At 44.5% G+C, this 17,695-nt stretch overlaps 1 protein-coding gene across 14 annotated transcripts in view; it reads right to left on the reverse strand.

Moving 5' to 3' along the window:
• Positions 1-537: 537 nt before the first annotated feature.
• The window catches only part of MCUR1 (mitochondrial calcium uniporter regulator 1), a 30,219-nt gene continuing 13,061 nt past the window's right edge, over positions 538-17,695 (reverse strand). For 2 of the 14 annotated variants that reach the window (XM_027040330.2, XM_027040323.2), the window contains 5 exons: positions 16,164-16,205; positions 15,277-15,348; positions 11,219-11,272; positions 9,805-9,919; positions 5,242-8,474 (listed from right to left, as the gene is read on the reverse strand). In XM_027040330.2, the coding sequence (XP_026896131.1) occupies positions 8,410-8,474; positions 9,805-9,919; positions 11,219-11,272; positions 15,277-15,348; positions 16,164-16,205 (348 nt within the window). In that variant the 3' untranslated portion in view covers positions 5,242-8,409. Of the gene's footprint in view, positions 1,376-3,632; positions 5,028-5,241; positions 9,455-9,804; positions 9,920-11,218; positions 11,273-15,276; positions 15,349-16,163; positions 16,206-17,695 lie in introns of those variants that run through there. The other 12 variants (XM_027040325.2, XM_027040327.2, XM_027040324.2 and 9 more) reach the window with 12 other exon arrangements.

A 17,695-nucleotide genomic window follows, 5' to 3' on the forward strand; every position in this document is an offset into this window, starting at 1 on the left:
ATATATATATATATATATATATATATGGTATGTATTATATATTTTATATAATATATATATTTTTTCTCACGTAGTGCTACAGATAGATGGTTGACTTCGTTGATTAAGAACGAAATATTCTAGGGGTGCCTGGCTGGCTCAGTCAGGGGAGCGTGCGACTCTTGATCTTGGGGTTATGGTTTCGAGCTGCACACTGGGCGTAGAGATTACTTAAAAATAAAATCTTAAAATGGGGCTCCTGAGTGGCTCAGTCGGTTGAGCGTCTGACTCTTGATTTCGGCTCAGGTCATGATCTCACGATTTAGGAGTCTGAGCCCCAGGTCGGTTTTGCAGGTGCAAAGCCTGCTTGGGACTCTCTCTTTCCTTATCTCTCTGCACCCCCCCCCCCGCCCCCGCCATCTCTCTCAAAATAAATAAACTTAAAAAAAAATGAAATACCCTACTTAATGATCCACCAAAAAAAAGGGCATTAAACTAAATAGTAAGTAATTATTTAAGGCCTAAACTTTGAATAAATCTAAGGCTTAGACAGTGGCCTTCATGTCAACATCAATCCTTTAATACAAAAACCCCCAAATAAAATGAGGAACATTCACAGTCACTCTGGGATTTATGCGAGGGGCAGGCAGAGTAGAATCCTTCACAGCTTATGCTCATTTCCTTGAAGTTTCTGGATTCCTGCTATGATCTATGTACGTACCTTCTACAATCTATACCCTAGCTGTTCAAGCAATTATTGTTTTTTGCTAAGACCCCACATCTTTCTCAATAAATTCATCTGACTCAGGTGCCTGAGTGGCTCAGTCTGTTGAGCGTCCGACTTCGGCTCAGGTCACGATCTCATGGTTTGTGGGTCTGAGCCCTACACCGGGCTCTGTGCTGTCAGCGTGGAACCTGCTTCAGATCCTCTGTCCCCTTCTCTCTCTGCCCTTCCCCCGTTCACGTGTGCTCTCTCTCAAAAATAAATAAAACAATGGGGGGCACCTGGGTGGCTCAGTCGGTTATGCGTTCGACTTTGGCTCAGGTCATGATCTGACTGCTCGTGAGTTGGAGCCCCACGTCGGGCTCTGCGCTGACGGCTCGCAGCTTGGAGCCTGCTTTGGATTCTGTCTCCAGCTCTCTGCCCCTCCCCTGCTGGTGCTCTGTCACTCTCTCTCCGTCTCTCAAATAGAAACTAAAAAATTTAAAAACAAAAATAAAACATTAAAAAATAAACCTGTCCTGGTATGTGTTGGTGTCTTGGCACTCTGGGGAGATGGCGAGGGAAAGGTATTCCTTTGAGTCAGAATGCTTGGGTCTGAACCTGGAGTCACCACGTCTTAGCTGGGCGCTGGTGGGCACATTACTTCGACGGTCTCTGCCTTGATTTCCTCATCTGTAAAGAGATTATTTCAGCGCTTACTTCATAGGGACGTGATGAAGATTAAACGAGCACGGAAAGACGTTCGAAATGTGCCTGGAATATGGTAAACAAATGCTCCATAATCATTCCCATTCTCGTTACTGTTCCTGCTGTTACTGCAGAAATGTGGGAACCGTGGCTTGGCAAGCTTAGATGGTTTTCCCAGGAGCATGGCAAGTGGCAAGCTGGGGAGCTGAACCCAGGGCTCCTGACTCATCGCATTAGTGGTTTTGAAATTATCTGCTTAGAAAAACGGGTGTTGAGCAACCACACCGTGATCCTCTGCCGCTAAAACAAAACAAAACAATCATGGGTTTATTCATTGGCAGGAAGAAGTTAATGGACTTCTCTCAACCTTAAACTTTTTCCCTTAGAGTTTTCTTAACCTTTGAGGGCTTGCTACTCTTTGGTCTATTAGCACGCGCAGTGCTCATAACCAACGGGAGGCATTCGCATAAATATTAATGGTGAAGACTCGGAAGTTACCGGCCGTGCTCCATTCAACCGCTGTTTGGTTCTCACGCACGCTGACCTTGTTTCTTAATTGTACTCGCACCTCGGAAGCAGACTTTCTGCAGGGGCACCTGTCCAGGGTCCGAGTGAAGGGATTGGATACGCCAGTGATTTGCAGCATCCCACAGAGGACACCACATTCAGCGGAGAAGGCGATGCCTTCTGGGTCCACCACCCCCTTAACAAGCCTGATGGCCACCAAGCGTGCCATAGCCGACCCTGACTTCTACCGGGTGTCGACTGATTTTTTTACATGTTTCCCTCAAACCTGCGAATTGCAGATCAAGTATATGTGTTTTGAGTTATTCTTAGAGGAGAGAGTCAGAAAAGAAGAAGCCAGAAAGCTGGGAACAGAGGAGGACAAATGGAGTGGGGGACACATGCCTTCGCCATGCAGCGTAAGGCAACCGAGGCAAAAATAAACCTCAGGACGCCAGGGGTCCAATGCCTGTTGGAAGTCTACCCTGATCTTTCTGTTTCTAATTTTAATTTAAATTTTTTTTAACATGCAAGGGACTTTTCTTTCTTAAAAAAAAAGGTTTTTTTTTAATGCTTTTATTTATTTTTAAACAGAGAGAAAGCAGGAGCTGGGGAGGGACAGAGAGAGAGGGAGATAGGACCTGACGTGGGTTCCACGCTGACAGCAACGAGCCTGACGTGGGGCTGGAACTCGTGAGCCGCAAGACCATGCCTTGAGCTGAAGTTGGATGTCCAACTGACTGAGCCACTCAAGCGCCCCTCTAATTTTGAGAGAGAGAGAGAGACAGCAGTGGGGAAGAGGGGCCGGAGGAGAGAGAGAACCTTCAGCAGGCCCCATGCTCAGCACAGAGCCTGATGTGGGGCTTGATCCCATGACCCAGGGGTCATGACCCGAGCCGAAATCAAAAGTCTGACGCTCAACTGACTGAGTCACCCAGGCCCCCCTACCCTGCTCTTTTTAAGGGGAAGGGAGCAGTATCTGGGTTACGCCATGCTTTGCTAAATAATACTGCAAAGCTGAGGATCTATAACCCTGCAGATTGGGGAAGAGCTTTGAGAAATATGTCTGCGTGTGAATTTGTCCATTTGAAGCGATTATCTCCTTCTCTTTAAGTGTGCAGGCCGTGTCACTCGCACGCTTAACCAACGCTGTGAATGCCAAGCCGACAACCACTGCCAGCTTCCTTCTTCCTTGTCCGCCTCCCACCGGAAGGGCTGCAAAGGCAAAACACTTTTCGCCTTGACTAAAAGGCGAGACACCTATGAGAAGAGCCCTTTTGGAGCTCTCTCTCTTGTTCTGCATGCTGCCACCTGCGGATATGAGGCCCGGAGCTGTGGCAGCCATATTGTGATCACGTAACCCCAAGGCTGAAGCTGAAGGCCTAACATACAGAGGAAGGGAAGAATGCAAAGATGAGAACAGCTGGATCCTCAAAGGCAACACTGACATGCCAACCCAACCCTGAGGATCACCTGTATTTCTAGACTCAATTAAGCTATAAAAGTCATCTGGCATAAGCCACTGTTTGTTTTACGTTACTTGCCGTTGAAAGCACCCGATCGCTACGACGTAAAAAAATAATACTCGTAAGTGCTCTCATGGGTTCGCTGAATACCTTGGTCCCGCAGGTTTCCATCCTTTCTCCGTGACGTCTCATCACCCCTTTTCACGGGTACCACAGAGACACCGCCTCTCAGAATGACGTGAGGCTCACACACCACAAACTACTATAAAAAAGAAATAGTAAAAAAATGCTTCCGTGTTGGGCACAGACGCTGGCTTTCGTGCAGTAAGGGACACGGTGCCACTCAGCAGCTGTTTCTTCTCTCCTGGGAGGACGGACGTCGTGGGCTCTCAGGTGGCCATGGAAGAACCGTAATATCTTCCAGAGACAGTGAAGTGCCCGAGCTACAACTGGGAGTGCAGCTCCCTGGGCCGATCCTAAGCTTCCAAATCATGAACTGATAGGGGACGGGGAGGATGAAACGGACAGAAAAATATAAATTAGGACCTTATAAAACACCCAGGCCTCGGGGCAACTGGGTGGCTCGGTCGGTTGAGCATCTGACTTCTGGTCAGGTCATGATCTTGCGGTGAGTTTGAGCCCCGTGTCGGGCTCTGTGCTGACAGCTCGGAGCCTGGAGCCTGCTTCGGATTCTGTCTCCCTCTCTCTGCCCTTTCCCCACTCATGCTCTGTCTCTCTCTGTCTCTCAAAAATGAATAAACATTAAAAAAAACCCAACCCAGCCTCAACTCCTTCCTCCTGAGAGTGCTGGCCTAGAAATAGTTGTGCGCGTACTTGTAACATGTAAGAGGCGACCCAAAGCTGTTGACGTTAAGGTGCAGATGCCCACATCCTTGTGGGTGGCGGTGGCCCCTGCGAAAGCTCCCAGCCTCCCACAGTCTGTGACCCTCGCGTGGAAGCTGCGGAATTAAGGTAGACGCCACTGGCTGTACGATGCGTGGCAGAGCTCGGCTGGGGAAAGGCGGAGTCTTCGATTCCAGAAAGAAAGCTGTTTCTGGAAAATGCCATCCTTCGACGCAACGTTATTTTGGAGGACATCAAAGTCCGGAGGCAAAGCCAAGGCTTTCGTTTTGCCGCACTGTGTGCATGTGAGAGCAGGACCAGGTGGATGGACGCCCCTTACCTGCTTTGTAAACACGGAGGCCGAGTCTGCAAATCATTGGAGGCTTTTTAGCAACTTTAAGGCTCATCCTCAAGTCCAGTTTATTTGACTCTCTACCGTTGGTAGATTTCTGGTTGGAGACCATGAAAGGTACCTAACATTAATTTCTCAGCTATTTCACTGGTCCGCTTTCCCAAGGTGTCTGCTTTCCTCGCATGCAGACGCGGTTACACTGAAGGTTGCCTGCACAGTGACTCGCGAAGAGCTCCCTCTTCCAGAGCTGGGACGCTTGCCCAGCGGGTCTCCAGGGAAGGAGCTGCCCCAAGGAACCACAGCACCCCTCCCTGCACCCTCCTGCTCGGCTGCCACCTTGGCCGCAGGCTTTGGATACGTTCTTCCGGGCTTTGTCCCAGTGGAATGAGCTCTCCAATCACCAAGCCTCGGGGCGTGTGCTGGGCCTTTCCGGTTCTTCACCAGGAAGCTGGTCTGAGAGAGTTTTGCCCACCTGGAGAGAAAGGGGAGGTAAGAGGTGCAGAGAGGAGGTCTGATGGCATTGGAGTCTCGCCCCTCCTGAGCTTTGATCCTGTGAGCTAAAAGGGCAGATTCCTTCTTGCTCAGGCTAGCCTGATTTGGATTCCTAACACTCATACTTCTCAAACTTGAGCTTGAAAACCTCATTTCCCCTCAAACAAGTAAAGGGTTTTACACAAGCATGCGGATTCTTTGGAATAATAAAAAAATTTATTTTGTAAATCAAATAAGCACTTCCCAGGTTGTCATCTATACAAACCCAATCTTGGGGGTATTAGATTTTCTTGTAATACACCATTACCCTATACAATTGGAGGGAGTAACAGTTAAAATACAGTGCAGACACAGGCTGCTCTAGTTCTTCTCCATTCATTGAAAAATCTGAATGAGAAGTAGGCACACAGAAACAATCACATATCTTACTTTAGACAATAAAGATATTATGCCCACTCTACAATAAAATGGAATTGAGTGTTTGCTTGAGTGACGAAAAGGTTAATAAATGATTTGGGTTACAATCAGAGGAACGGGAGTGTAAATCTTCAGCAGGACAGGTATTTTCAAAATTGAAGCGCAACGAAAGGCTCGACGTTCCCAAACACAGAGAATACAGAAGGAATAGCTTCCGCTTAACACGTTCTTGCTCCAGCGTCAGAAAAGCTGCAAATCTGATACACGTACGTTAAGGCCGAAGTTTCCTAGACGGGGGTTCTAGATTCGTTCGCAAAGGACGGCGACAGGTTCGACGGAGCATGGTGGGGCGGAAGAGAAATGCTGGGCCGGTGCTGACATGGTTAGTGCACAGGCAGAGGCGGGGACGGGGAGGAGGCCGAGAGACACAGAAGCGAGGCTCCTGTCACTAAGGGCAGCTACAAAGGGAAGGGCACGAGCTGAGCCGGGGCCAACCCAGGCAGGGACATGCTCGCTGTGGCTCAGGGTGTTTATTTTTAGAGTGTTCCCGAGACAAATTCCAGCGAGATGTCTGGTTTGAGTCAAGCCTTTCTTCTCGAACTTGACTTCTCAACTGAGGTCCTTGGCGTACTTGAGGGAAAAAATGAATACATTTGGATTTGGTTCTGTTAGAGACGAAGCTGGAAAACCGGCCGAAGGGGTAAGAACGGCCCCGAGACCAAACTGCTATTTCCTGGAAAGAACCGTACAGACAGGCAGGTTTTGCTTACTAATGGAGCAGGAAAGGAGTCGATTTGGAGTTTAGGTTCTTTAAAAAAAAAAAACAAAAAAAAAAACAGGGCAGGGGGGAGGAGGCAGGAATGCAGAGGCAGCCTCGAAGGAGACGGAGCCTGTCCGTTCGATGCCCTGCCTTGGGCATGCATAGCTCAGGCACCTGTACCCACAGGGGCGTGTTGGCAGCTCTCAGCTCTGGTTAACTCCCCAGGGCCCGGACACGGGCTCCCTGCGAGTTGGGCCGGGGATCCTCCCCCTTCTGAGATTAGAAATTAGGCGAAGGCCTAAATCCCCAAGTGATCTGAATCCCTCTGAGCCAGGCTAGTTCAGGGAACCGTCACGCTGCTCTCAGAAGCCTGGGCCAGCCAGCAGAGGGGAGGGCATGCTTGTATTTCTGGCCCATATGCTTTTCCCATAGAAGACCTCTGACCAAACAAAGAGAACACGGTCCCGAACCCTTGTAACCTCCACGGACGCACGCAACCTGAGCCACCCAAAGGCGAGTTGGTTGTTCCCAAGGTTGCGGGGATGGGGAGGCTGTCCTGTGCTGCAAATGACGGCAGAGCAAAATCCAAGGCCCCGGATCCAGGGCCTGACACAGCCCACTACTGCAAACAGTGGGGATGGCACTTGGAGTACTTTCTGGCAGATGAAAGAGTGTCACCCCACTGAATGCCACTTAAAAACATATTTTACCGGGAAGTAAGGTCACCTCACTTGTTTTTAACCTACACGAGTTACTGTTTGCTCTGAAACGTAACTGCCTACAGTGCTTGTGCCTCTTGGGGATTCTTTTAATTTTGGAGGAGTGTCTGCGCTCCAGGCCCTCTCTCCAAGTTCTTATTACGAAAGTTGTATCTACATTAAGTAGTGGCAAACGTGGTCTTAATGGGATGTCATTTACTTAAATCTTTAATAATTAAGGCAATTGCTAAATGTGCAGTATTTTCTGGGGCTCCGTCCCTGAAAGGGGAAGAACGTACTGCCACGGTAGTTTATGGAGCAGTTGAGAGAATTCTGGATCAAGCTGAAAACAATTACATTACATTCACTTTGAAACTGATACCACCAATGCCAAAGTACTTGATTTTCATGCTTATTTGGAGTTCAGAATCTCTGTGCTAAACCTATGTTTTGAAAAAAGACAACGATTTACACTTCCGGAAGTTTCGAAATGACATCCAAAGGACAAAGGTAATTTGTCTGCCAACAGTGATGGTGGGTGATTTATTCCACCTGTTTGAGCGACACTTGTCTTCTCCACCGTACCAGGTCGTGTGCACACGCGTGTGGAGAGAGATGGAAAACATGGTCTCCGTGTCCTCCTTTTAAAAATGCTTCTCCTCTCCCACATCAGTCATTCAAATAACATGAGAACGTGCTTCTCTAAAAGGACCCTGTCGGTAGGCATTTCTTTGTTTTAAAAACCAGAGGTAAGGTAGGTATAAGAAAGTCTTGAACAACCAAAGGAATAGACCCAGGTTTGGACGATGAGCCAGCATGACGGTTCTCTGACTTCCAAGCATATTCATTAAAGAAAGACTTGTATAAAAAGTGCATCTGCTACCTAAAGATCTAGATACTGCTGCAGAAGGAGAACTGAGTGGTTCTCTTGCATGCAAAGCAGATGAAGACCAGAAGGAAGGAGACCGTGTTGCACAAACTAGACTTCCACGCCGAGAATTAGCGCATTTTCTAGGTAGGCAATGCCACAAATGGGAGTTACCTTACGGTTCTCACATCATGGAGACTTAAGTGAGAGGGTGGGAGAGAAACCCAGCACTCTGGGAGGTAAAAGAGAGTCCCCAGTACCATTACAAAACTTCGTTAGGCAACAAGATTTTCTAGCTGGAAGGCACGTAAAAAATAACCATGACAATAACAAAGACAATGGAAATGAAGAGGAAGAGTCTGCTTTGGATGGACAGGAGAGGGGAATCATTAACACCCCAAACAACTGGGCCTGAAACACAGTTACCCTAATGTGGGGACTGGCTGATGGGAAGGACCGGGTCCTCAGGTAGAGGATTTGGTGCTCTTGGTTCAGTTTCGGTGATTCTTCAGCACTTAGTGAAGACGCGGAGACCCCCACGTCCTCTGACAAAAGATTTAAAATTGTGGAGAATTACGCAAATATTTACTGTTGATATGTCCCACAGGTTAGACCAAGTTCACTGGTCCAGCTGAGCGGGGTCTCCCACGCTTTGTCCACCACCGCTCAGCGTTACAAAGCCAACTAGACAGAAAAGACGAAAGGAACAATTATGAAATTCTTGACTCCTTTCCTTGGTCATATGTCCATACTCTGCATAAAATAAATAATACATGTTAAATCGAAACCAGGGTTAAAATCTGGAAATGGGGGAGGGGGCGGGGAAGGACAGCAGTCCGGTTTTCTTAAGGCAGAACGATAAGGATTTCTTTAAACAGACACTTTATTACATCCACAGGCGATAAAATCCCAGAGCTACTGTTAGGCACGTAAATACAGACCCTGTAAGAAAAAAAAAAAAAAAATCGAACATAGTATTAGTTAACAGTTACTTAAGGAACAACTTTTCATTAAGAAAACACAGCTGTTTATCCACCTACCCACCAAGCAAAACAATGAACAAACGCAAGAAACTCAGATCGTCTGCTAATGTGCCACATTCCACGAGACACCTGCCCACGACAACACTCCACTACTTGGGGCACCAGGGTGGCTGAGGCGCTTGAGCGTCTGCCTTTGGCTCGGGTCAGGATCTCATGGTTCGTGAGTTTGAGCCCCATATTGGGATCACTCCTGTCAGTGTGGACCCTGCTTTGGCTCCTCTGTGCCCCCCGCCCCTTTCTCTGCCTCTCCCCTCCTTGCACGCTCTCAAAAATAAATATAAAAACGTTAAACAAAAAACAAAAAAAACCCCTCCACTCCTTCAAATCATCATCTTCAAAGTACAAATTATCCCATATTCAACAAAACTTTTTAATGAAAGCTGAGAATCACAGAAATTCTGTGGTCACAAAATACATGTATATTACAGGGACACACCCTTTAAACCTTCACGAACAAAATTCCACTTCTAAATGCTTTAGAAACTTGAAATACTGATTAATCCAAAACGTTAAATCGGAGTTGCAACAGATGGCTAATTATATTCACACGTGAGTCTTCATTTCCTCTTCGGGCTCAAAAATTACAAAACCAAAATAGCTCCTCACAGGGAGTGGGACCAACTGAAGCAGAGAGATCACAGTTCAAAAGCCTTTTACTCCATCCATAAAATGTTCTGTCTTGAATTTCACTAAAAAAGTTTTCAAGTAAGTAACGACTGTTCAATGAGAGTAACTTACAAAATTTAAGATTCTGACCATCGTAAAGCACGTCACTATGCTACTAAGGGGAAAAAAGGCAAATTACGGTATGATGATCCATCTATTACAAACTGTAAGGTGCCTTCTAATTTCAGAGACGTTAAAATGTGAAAAAAATGTGTTAGAATCAACAAAGTGCACATCTTTGACTTATTTTCTAAATTCTATGTATTTTCAGCTGTTCTGAACGACTTCGACACAAAATAGCTTACCTGCTAAATATTTAATGTTATCAAGCTTGTGCGACTCCAGCATGGTTTTGAGGCCAGCGACCTCAGTGTCTATCTTCCTGTCGGTCTGGGTGACAGCCCGATCTTGCTGGGCATGCTTTTAAAACAGAGAGTCACAGCATTAGACCAGCTGGGATACCTCTGTCCCCATGGCTCCCTCCTAGGGACCCTCCCCAGCAGGGTGCAGTCGGAGAGAAAGCTGGGGTAAGATTGAGGAGACCTGGGCTTTGCTCTCTGTTCTTCTATCTTCACACTATGTGCACTGATCAGGGCCTTTAATATTCCTGTTACTTTATTGTAAGAATACAGTATACAATACATACAACACACAGAATACGTACTGACTACTGATGTTACTGGGAAGGCTTCCGGTCAACAGGAGGCTATTGGTGGTGAAGTGCTCGGGGAGTCACAAGTTATATGCAGAGTTCTGATGCATGGGAGAGTCCCTAATCTCTCTATCGTTCAAGGATCACTTGTAGTTCCTTATGGTTAACAATTCAGGGAATGAGTAAGGAAATAAATGCCTGGATGAGTAGAAAATATTCTGGAGGAATATTCTATTCTCTGATGGAAGCGTCTTGTGAGTTTCAGAGGTCCCAAGTAACATAGGAGGGAAATAAAGTAATGCGTGCCCTAAGTTCAAAAACAAAATAAAAAATCTCCACTCCTTATTCTTCAGTCACTGAGATTTAAACTTTCATTAAGATAATCAAATATTCTATTAACTGCAAAAAAAAAAAAAAAAATCCCCAGGATGCTCCACACTTCTGGGTGCATACCCCAAAAACTGAAAGCAGGGACTCCAACAGGTACGTGTCCAACCACGTTCATAGCGGCATTATTCACAGTGGCCAAAAGACGGCAGCAACCCAAGTGTCCACGGACAGGATAATCCAAACGTGGCACGTCCATATAATGGGATATTATTCAGCCTTACAAAGGAGGGCAATTCTGACACGTGCTACAACACGGATGAACTTAAGGGCATTGTGCTGAGTGAAATAAGCCAGCCAGTCACAAAAGGACAAACACCGTATGACTCCACTTCCATGAGGTCCCCAGAGTAGTCAAATCCATAGAGACAGAGAGTAGAACAGGGGAGAAGGGAATGGCGACCTAGCGTGTAGCAGGTGGTTTCAGTTCTACAGGTGGTCAAGAGTTCTGCAGATGGACGGCAGTGATGGTTGTGTCATGATGTGAATGTACCTAATGCCATCGAACTGTTCACTTAGAAGTGGTTCAGGTGGTGATTTCATGTGTACTGAAAAGAAAACCCCTAGGACGCTGAGCCTGCGTGCATCCTCCCTATGACACATCACGAATGACAGTAACCATGCGTGGGATGAAGCAAAGGTGGACACAACCATCAAGGAAAGTCAGTCTCATGTCTTACCAATGCCACCATTTCTGTCCTCATTTCCAGCAGCTTCCTTTCATTCAACGAATACTGAAACAAACATGTAATCCAGGTCAGATTCTGATTTATTCCTTTCTCCCTTTCCTCCTTCTGCATTCTCCGTACTTCCAAGAACACAGAACACTAGAGATCACCTCTGCTGCTAGCCCCTCTCCTGTAGATGCGTTTGCTCAACTTTCTGATTTCTAGCCACTCACTGCTCCAGTATCTGGATTCCTTTCATCACCCTGTCACCCCCTACCTCTCTCCCCTGCTCCTGTGCTCGCTTCGCTGTGATGTCATTAGGCCCCTCACACTAGGGGACCAATCTGCATGGCTGCTGAGTCAGATGCCTCTTGGTTGTGAGAGGGTTGAAAAAAGTGGGGAAGGATGTAGTTTGGGAGCAATCCCTTCACAATTACACAATTGGTCACTAGCTGAGGCTTAGACAAAGATAGGAGTTTTATAAAGTTGGGGGAAAAACAGTTTCAAAGAGTATTATTCTGTGACGCACATGCTGCCTAAAGATACAATTTAAGTACATCGATACAAGAAATGCACAAACCATCACATGTTGGTTTTAATTACACAACAACAACCCACTTGGGTGTTGTCACAATCCAGTGTTAATAAAGGAACAGACTAGCACTACCCAGAATCAAAATGGTATCTTGCCTTTGGCTATTAATGCTTATGCAAAGATTTAGTGCAATTTTGTTGTCATTGAGACCAAATTCAGACATACCACCTTAGCAATGGGCATTAGGATTTAACTGAGTTAATGAAAACCTATAATTTAAGTGAAAAATTGGCTTTTAATTCGTCACTAAATTAACATTGTTATAGGAGAGAAAATCAATGCTCTAGTATCTAGAAACGTTCTAGCTATAAAATGTTCCCCGGGCAATACCAGGGGGATAGAGTATGAAAACAGTGATGCCCAGAAATGAAAAAAAAAAAAAAAAAAAAAAAAAGAAAGAAAAGGAAAGAAAAAGAAGACAAAAAAAAACCAAAAACCAACAAAACCCAAAACCCCAAATCAAGGAATAGCCTAGGACCAAAGACTGCTCATCGCCTCTTTGTATGTCAAGGTTTCAGAAAAGGAAAGAGCTATGCATCAAATCACCACAAGAGGGCAGGGTGGACTGGATCTTTCTGCAAACCTTGGGCTCCAGTCTTCCCTAAGTCAGTCTTGACTAAACAGAAAAGAAAAGCCTAAATCTTGACATGGCCATGGATTTTAGAATAACTTCTATGGGATTCCATCTTCCTGCACCCCAAAGCAGCTTATAGGCTGTACTGCTTTTGAAACTGGCTGGAAGTGCCACCAGTTATATCTTTGAATCAGCATTATAACTTTAATTTTATTACTATTATTTTTTAAGTAGGCTCCACGCCCAATGTGGGGCTTAAACTCATGACCTTGAGATTAAGGGTCGCATGCTCTACTGAGTCATTCAGGCGGCCCAGAATGATAAATTTATTAAACGAGGAAAGGGAGGGTCAAATAACTCATCTTCCCCAATGCACACTGAATCCATGCCAGCTGCGAAACAGTATATACGGTTGTCCTGCATTTCAGAGTCTTCTAAGTTAAGGATTACTGAGAACCATTTCTCAGCTGGGCTAATAAATCACATAAATTCACTGGCTTTAGCCCATGTTTATCAATCCCATACCTTCCCATCTCCTAGATGTATTTCTTCCCCACCTGGTTAGCTATGGGCTAAATCAAGTGCATTCAGATTTTCTGCTAGGTACATAACCCACAGGGACAAATGTAATTAAAAGAGTTTCTCTTCTTCTAGAGACTAATTGTATGCTAATGATTGTCAACTATTTTAGTGGGAGGAGGTGATTTAATCTTCATGGTTGAGACGTGTTTTTTAAGACAAGAAAGACAGGTGACATGGGCCTAATAATTATTTTGGACAACAAGGCTCAGCTCAACTCTTGAAATCCAGACACAGTTCTAAAATAAAGTTAAGTACCTATTTGCATTTTAGTACTGGCTTCATTTATCATTGCAGCACATTTTGGTTACAGACTGTGAAAAACACGAAGTCAATGGACAAATGTGCATACTCAGTTTCTACAGGTGTATCCGGTTCCGTTTGTGAAAAATGCTTTGCACCCCCTATTTCTCATTATCCTAAGAATAAAGACGCTACCTAACTACTGCTATCAAATTGAAATAAAGCCTGAAGAAGATGGATGGTTTAAAAATCGCCAGAGGCAACTCAACATGTATCTTTATTAGAACATATTCACTGAAGCATTATGTACAATCACTGAGACGTGGAAGAGGTAAGTGTCCGCTGATGGGTGAATGAAGAAAATGTGGTGTGTATGGGGCGCCTGGGTGGCTCAGATGGTTGAACATCTGACTTTGGCTCAGGTCATAATCTCACAGTTCGCGGGTTCAAGCCCCACGTCAGGCTCTGTGTTGACAGCTTGGAGCCTGGAGCCTGCTTCAGATTCTGTCTTCCTCTTTTTCTCTCTGCTTCTCTCCCACCTGTGCAATCTCTCTCTCTCAAAAATAAACGTCAAAAAAAAAGAAAAAAGAAAAAAAGAAAACGTGGTGTGTGTGTATATGTATATATGGGTGTGTATGAAATATTACTCAGCCATAAAAAGAAGGAAATCCTGCCATTGGGGACAACATGGATGGACCTCGGGTGATTAAATAAGAGAAAGACAAATACTGTATGATCTCTCTTACATGTGGAATCTAAAAAACTGCCCCCAAACCAAAAAGAAACCCCTCAAAACCTGAGCTAACAGATACAGAGACCAGATTAGTGGCTGCCACAGGTGGGAGCTGCAGGGTGGGTGAAATGGGTCAAAAGGTACAGACTTACAGTCGTAAACACTGTAAGTCCTGGGATGTAACGTAAGGCATGGTGACTACAGGTAATTGTACTATAGTGTATATTTCAAAGTCGCTAAGAGAACAGATCGTAAAAGTTCTCATGGCAAGAAAAAAATTTTGTAACAATGTATGGTGAGAGATGGTGACTAGATTCACAGTGGTGATGGTTTTGCAATGTATACAAATATGAAATCATTATCTTGTATGCCTGAAATGAATATAATGCTGTATATGTCGATTATAATATAATAAACTTTTCAAAAAGTATTACTGTGAAAGTTCTGAGGGGGGAAAAAGTACTTATCTGCATCGTGTTTGAAAAAAGCAAGGGCAGCAGAACTGTATTTCCAGTTTTCTTGGGTCCCCGTATGTGATCCCACAAATTGCTGTATGAGTACTAGTCGGCTTACTTACTCTAGTATCTTTTTTGTAACAAATGTATACAACTACTTTTCCTAATTAAAAGTTTCAATTTAACATAACTTAAAGAATCATTTAGAATTTGTATTTCAAAACAATGCAATAAAGTCATTAAGATGTCTTTATTAAAAAAAAAAAAAAAGACTATGCTTTGGATTCTGCATCTCTGTCTCTCTCAAAAATAAACTTAAAAAAAAAAGCTTACATGGAAATATTTTTTTAATCCTGAATTTCAGTGTAGAATTTGATATTAATAATTTAATATTCAAGACAGATCATCAACTTAACTTTTGAGAAATCAGGACCCGTGGAGGTTTAAGTCACATTAAATAGAGCGAGATTGAGTTTGGTTTCTTTGGTAACATTTAAGTAACACATAATTTAGTCTCTCTGAAATAAGATTCAAACTTGATTTGACCAAGATTTTAATTAAAAAAAAATTTTTTTTTAAGATTTTTTAAAGATTTTGAGTAATCTCTACACACAATGTGGGGCCTGGACTCGTGTCCCTGAGATCAAGAGTCACAGGCTCTACGGACTGAGCTAGCCAGGCATCCCTCCAAAATTTGCATTTTAATGCCATTTTGGAAAGCATCAAATTTAAGCTGTAAGCCAAAAACAGAATTAAAGCGAAAACTGCCTACCAACAATACCTGGGTAAGTGTGTGACAGCACTGCTGAGCTGTAAATAAACTCAGACCTGACCAAGTACGCATCCTGCGGAGAAATGAATTCGCACTCGGTTTTTAAAGAAAGGACATACCAGTTCCTTCACTCTGCTCTTTTCTAGATTGAACTCTAGTTTGGTATCTGTCCGGACCTTGACCACTTCATCCTAGGAGGAGGGCAAAGAAAGAAAGAAAGAAGTCCACAGTGAGAAAGGGGAACCTTGGGGTGCGAAGCCTAGAATGGTGACCCTGCTGGTTCTCTCCTGAGCCAACAGGCTGAGGCACGGGGTGGGGCCAGGGGCTCTCAGAGATACGGAGACAGAAGGACCGTCCCTGGCCAAGCCATGGCTGCACTCAGCCTTGTCTTGGGAGTCCCCAGTCGTATACACAAACAATCCCCTTTTATGATCAAGTCAGTCCAGGGGGGGTTACTGTTGCCTTTAACCTCAAGATTCCCAGTGTAATCTCTTTACAGAATTCGTGGCAAAAGTCATTCCCTGGACCACTCTGGAAAGCAGAGTTGGGCTCAAAGAAGGAAAATACTAAATTCTGGTTTAAATAAAGCCTTCTTTCTGACACTCACCAGAACCTTTTCTTCCTTAACATCCATGTCCTTTCCACTTAAAAAAGAAAAAAATCATTTTTTTTCTGGCTGGCACAGTAAGCATTTAAAACCACAGGTAATTCTCCAAGGCCAGTCTCTTCTAAGAGGATCTAGAGGTTCCAAGTGGCTACCTAAGAATTTTTTTAACCTAAAAATGACTTAATTCATCCGATTCATCCTAGAACACAATTTTCTTAACGAATTTGGTTACAGACATCGCTAACTTATTCCGTGACTATGTTCTTAGCTAAATCTTCCAATGTGTACTTCTGAGACATATTACACAAATAATTAACATAGAATTAAAGGGCTTCTGACATTATATTTATTACTACGTTTATGTAAGTGCAAACAAGAAAGCAGGAGTGAGGATCTTACCATTACTTGTTGTTTTAACCGATGTAGTTCGAGGTTTATTTTCTAAAAACACATTAAAAAAAAAAAGTCAAGGGTACACTTAGAAGGTTAGAAAAAAAATACACAAAACTTGGTAATACACACATCAGGACACGTATGTGCATGAGTTTTCCTGATTCTTTTCTCATTGAACACGAACCTCGCCGCATTCAGAATGAAATGTGACCCGCACAGCCCCCGCAGCAGAAATCTGTCAGGCCAGGAGGGTAAGACCACGCGTGTGCCTGTCTTGAGATCAGTTTTAATTCATTTCGAAAGTTACATAAAATCAATAATGCAATTGTTTTCAACATACATGTTTGCCTCCAGAGGCCCTGCTTTCTTTAATACCTCCTTCAACTTTGAACGAATTCTGCCTTCAAACAAGCTGATTTCAAGGACAAGTGTGAGAGTTTCAAACTTTACCATTTTCTAGCAAAAGAAGGAATCTTTTGCTAGAAGGCTTCTTACAAGACTAGGATGAACCGGTAATAAATGGACTTCCTCTACGGAACTCTAACGAGGACTGAAAACAAAAGGAAGGATGCAAACACAGCACGGGTCGCACTTTACAAACCACGGGATTCTTTACAGCACCACTTGGTCAAGAGAACCCAAATTTGGAAACAATTTTAATATGCACTTGACCCTTGAACAACGCAGGCGTTAGGGGCGCTGACCCGCACACAGTTAAAAATCTGCATATAACTTCTGACTCCCCCAAAACTTAACTAATAGCCTACTGTTGACTGGAAGCCTTACCAATAACATGACACATATTTTGCACGTTATCTGTATTATATACTATCTTCTTACAATAAAGTAAGCCACTGAAAAGGTAATGTTATTAAAAATCTTTTAATGTTTATTTTTGAGAAAGAGAGAAAGAGAGAAAGAGAGAGAGAGAGAGAGGGAGAAACAGTGTGAGCAGGGGGAGGGGCAGAGAAAGAGAGAGACACAGAATTGGAAGCAGGCTCCAGGCTCTGAGCCGTCAGCACAGAGCCCGACATGGGGCTCGAACTCACCAACTGTGAGATTATGACCTGAGCTGAAGTCGGAAGTTGAACAGACTGAGCCCCCCAGGTGCCCCAGAACAGGAAATGTTGTAAAGAAAATCCTAAGGAACAGGATACACATTCACTGAACTGTGTAAGTGGACCTCTTCAGTTCCAACCCACGTTGTTCAGGGGTCAATCTCCTGTACGTCACAGGAAAATAATGTGGCACATTCACATGACCCTACAGACAGTGGACAAGAGCAAAACCTGCTGCTGCAAGCCACAATGGATGCTCCCCCCGGATGAGGTTCTGGAAAAGGCAAAACTGGCCAACGGTGCCACAGGCCAGGCTAGTGGTTTCCTAGCAGGGTGGGGGTCAGCAGATTTCTGGGGTCCCAGTAACATTCTACTTCTCGACCTGACTGGTAGCGGGCACCTGGTGAAGACACGTCTATCGTGCACTTTGTCTCTGCGTGTTGGGTCTCAACGTCTCGATACTATTTTGTAAGGATGAAG

The sequence above is a fragment of the Acinonyx jubatus genome, chromosome B2, assembly GCF_027475565.1.
Source record: "Acinonyx jubatus isolate Ajub_Pintada_27869175 chromosome B2, VMU_Ajub_asm_v1.0, whole genome shotgun sequence".
NCBI classification, from domain to species: domain Eukaryota; kingdom Metazoa; phylum Chordata; class Mammalia; order Carnivora; family Felidae; genus Acinonyx; species Acinonyx jubatus.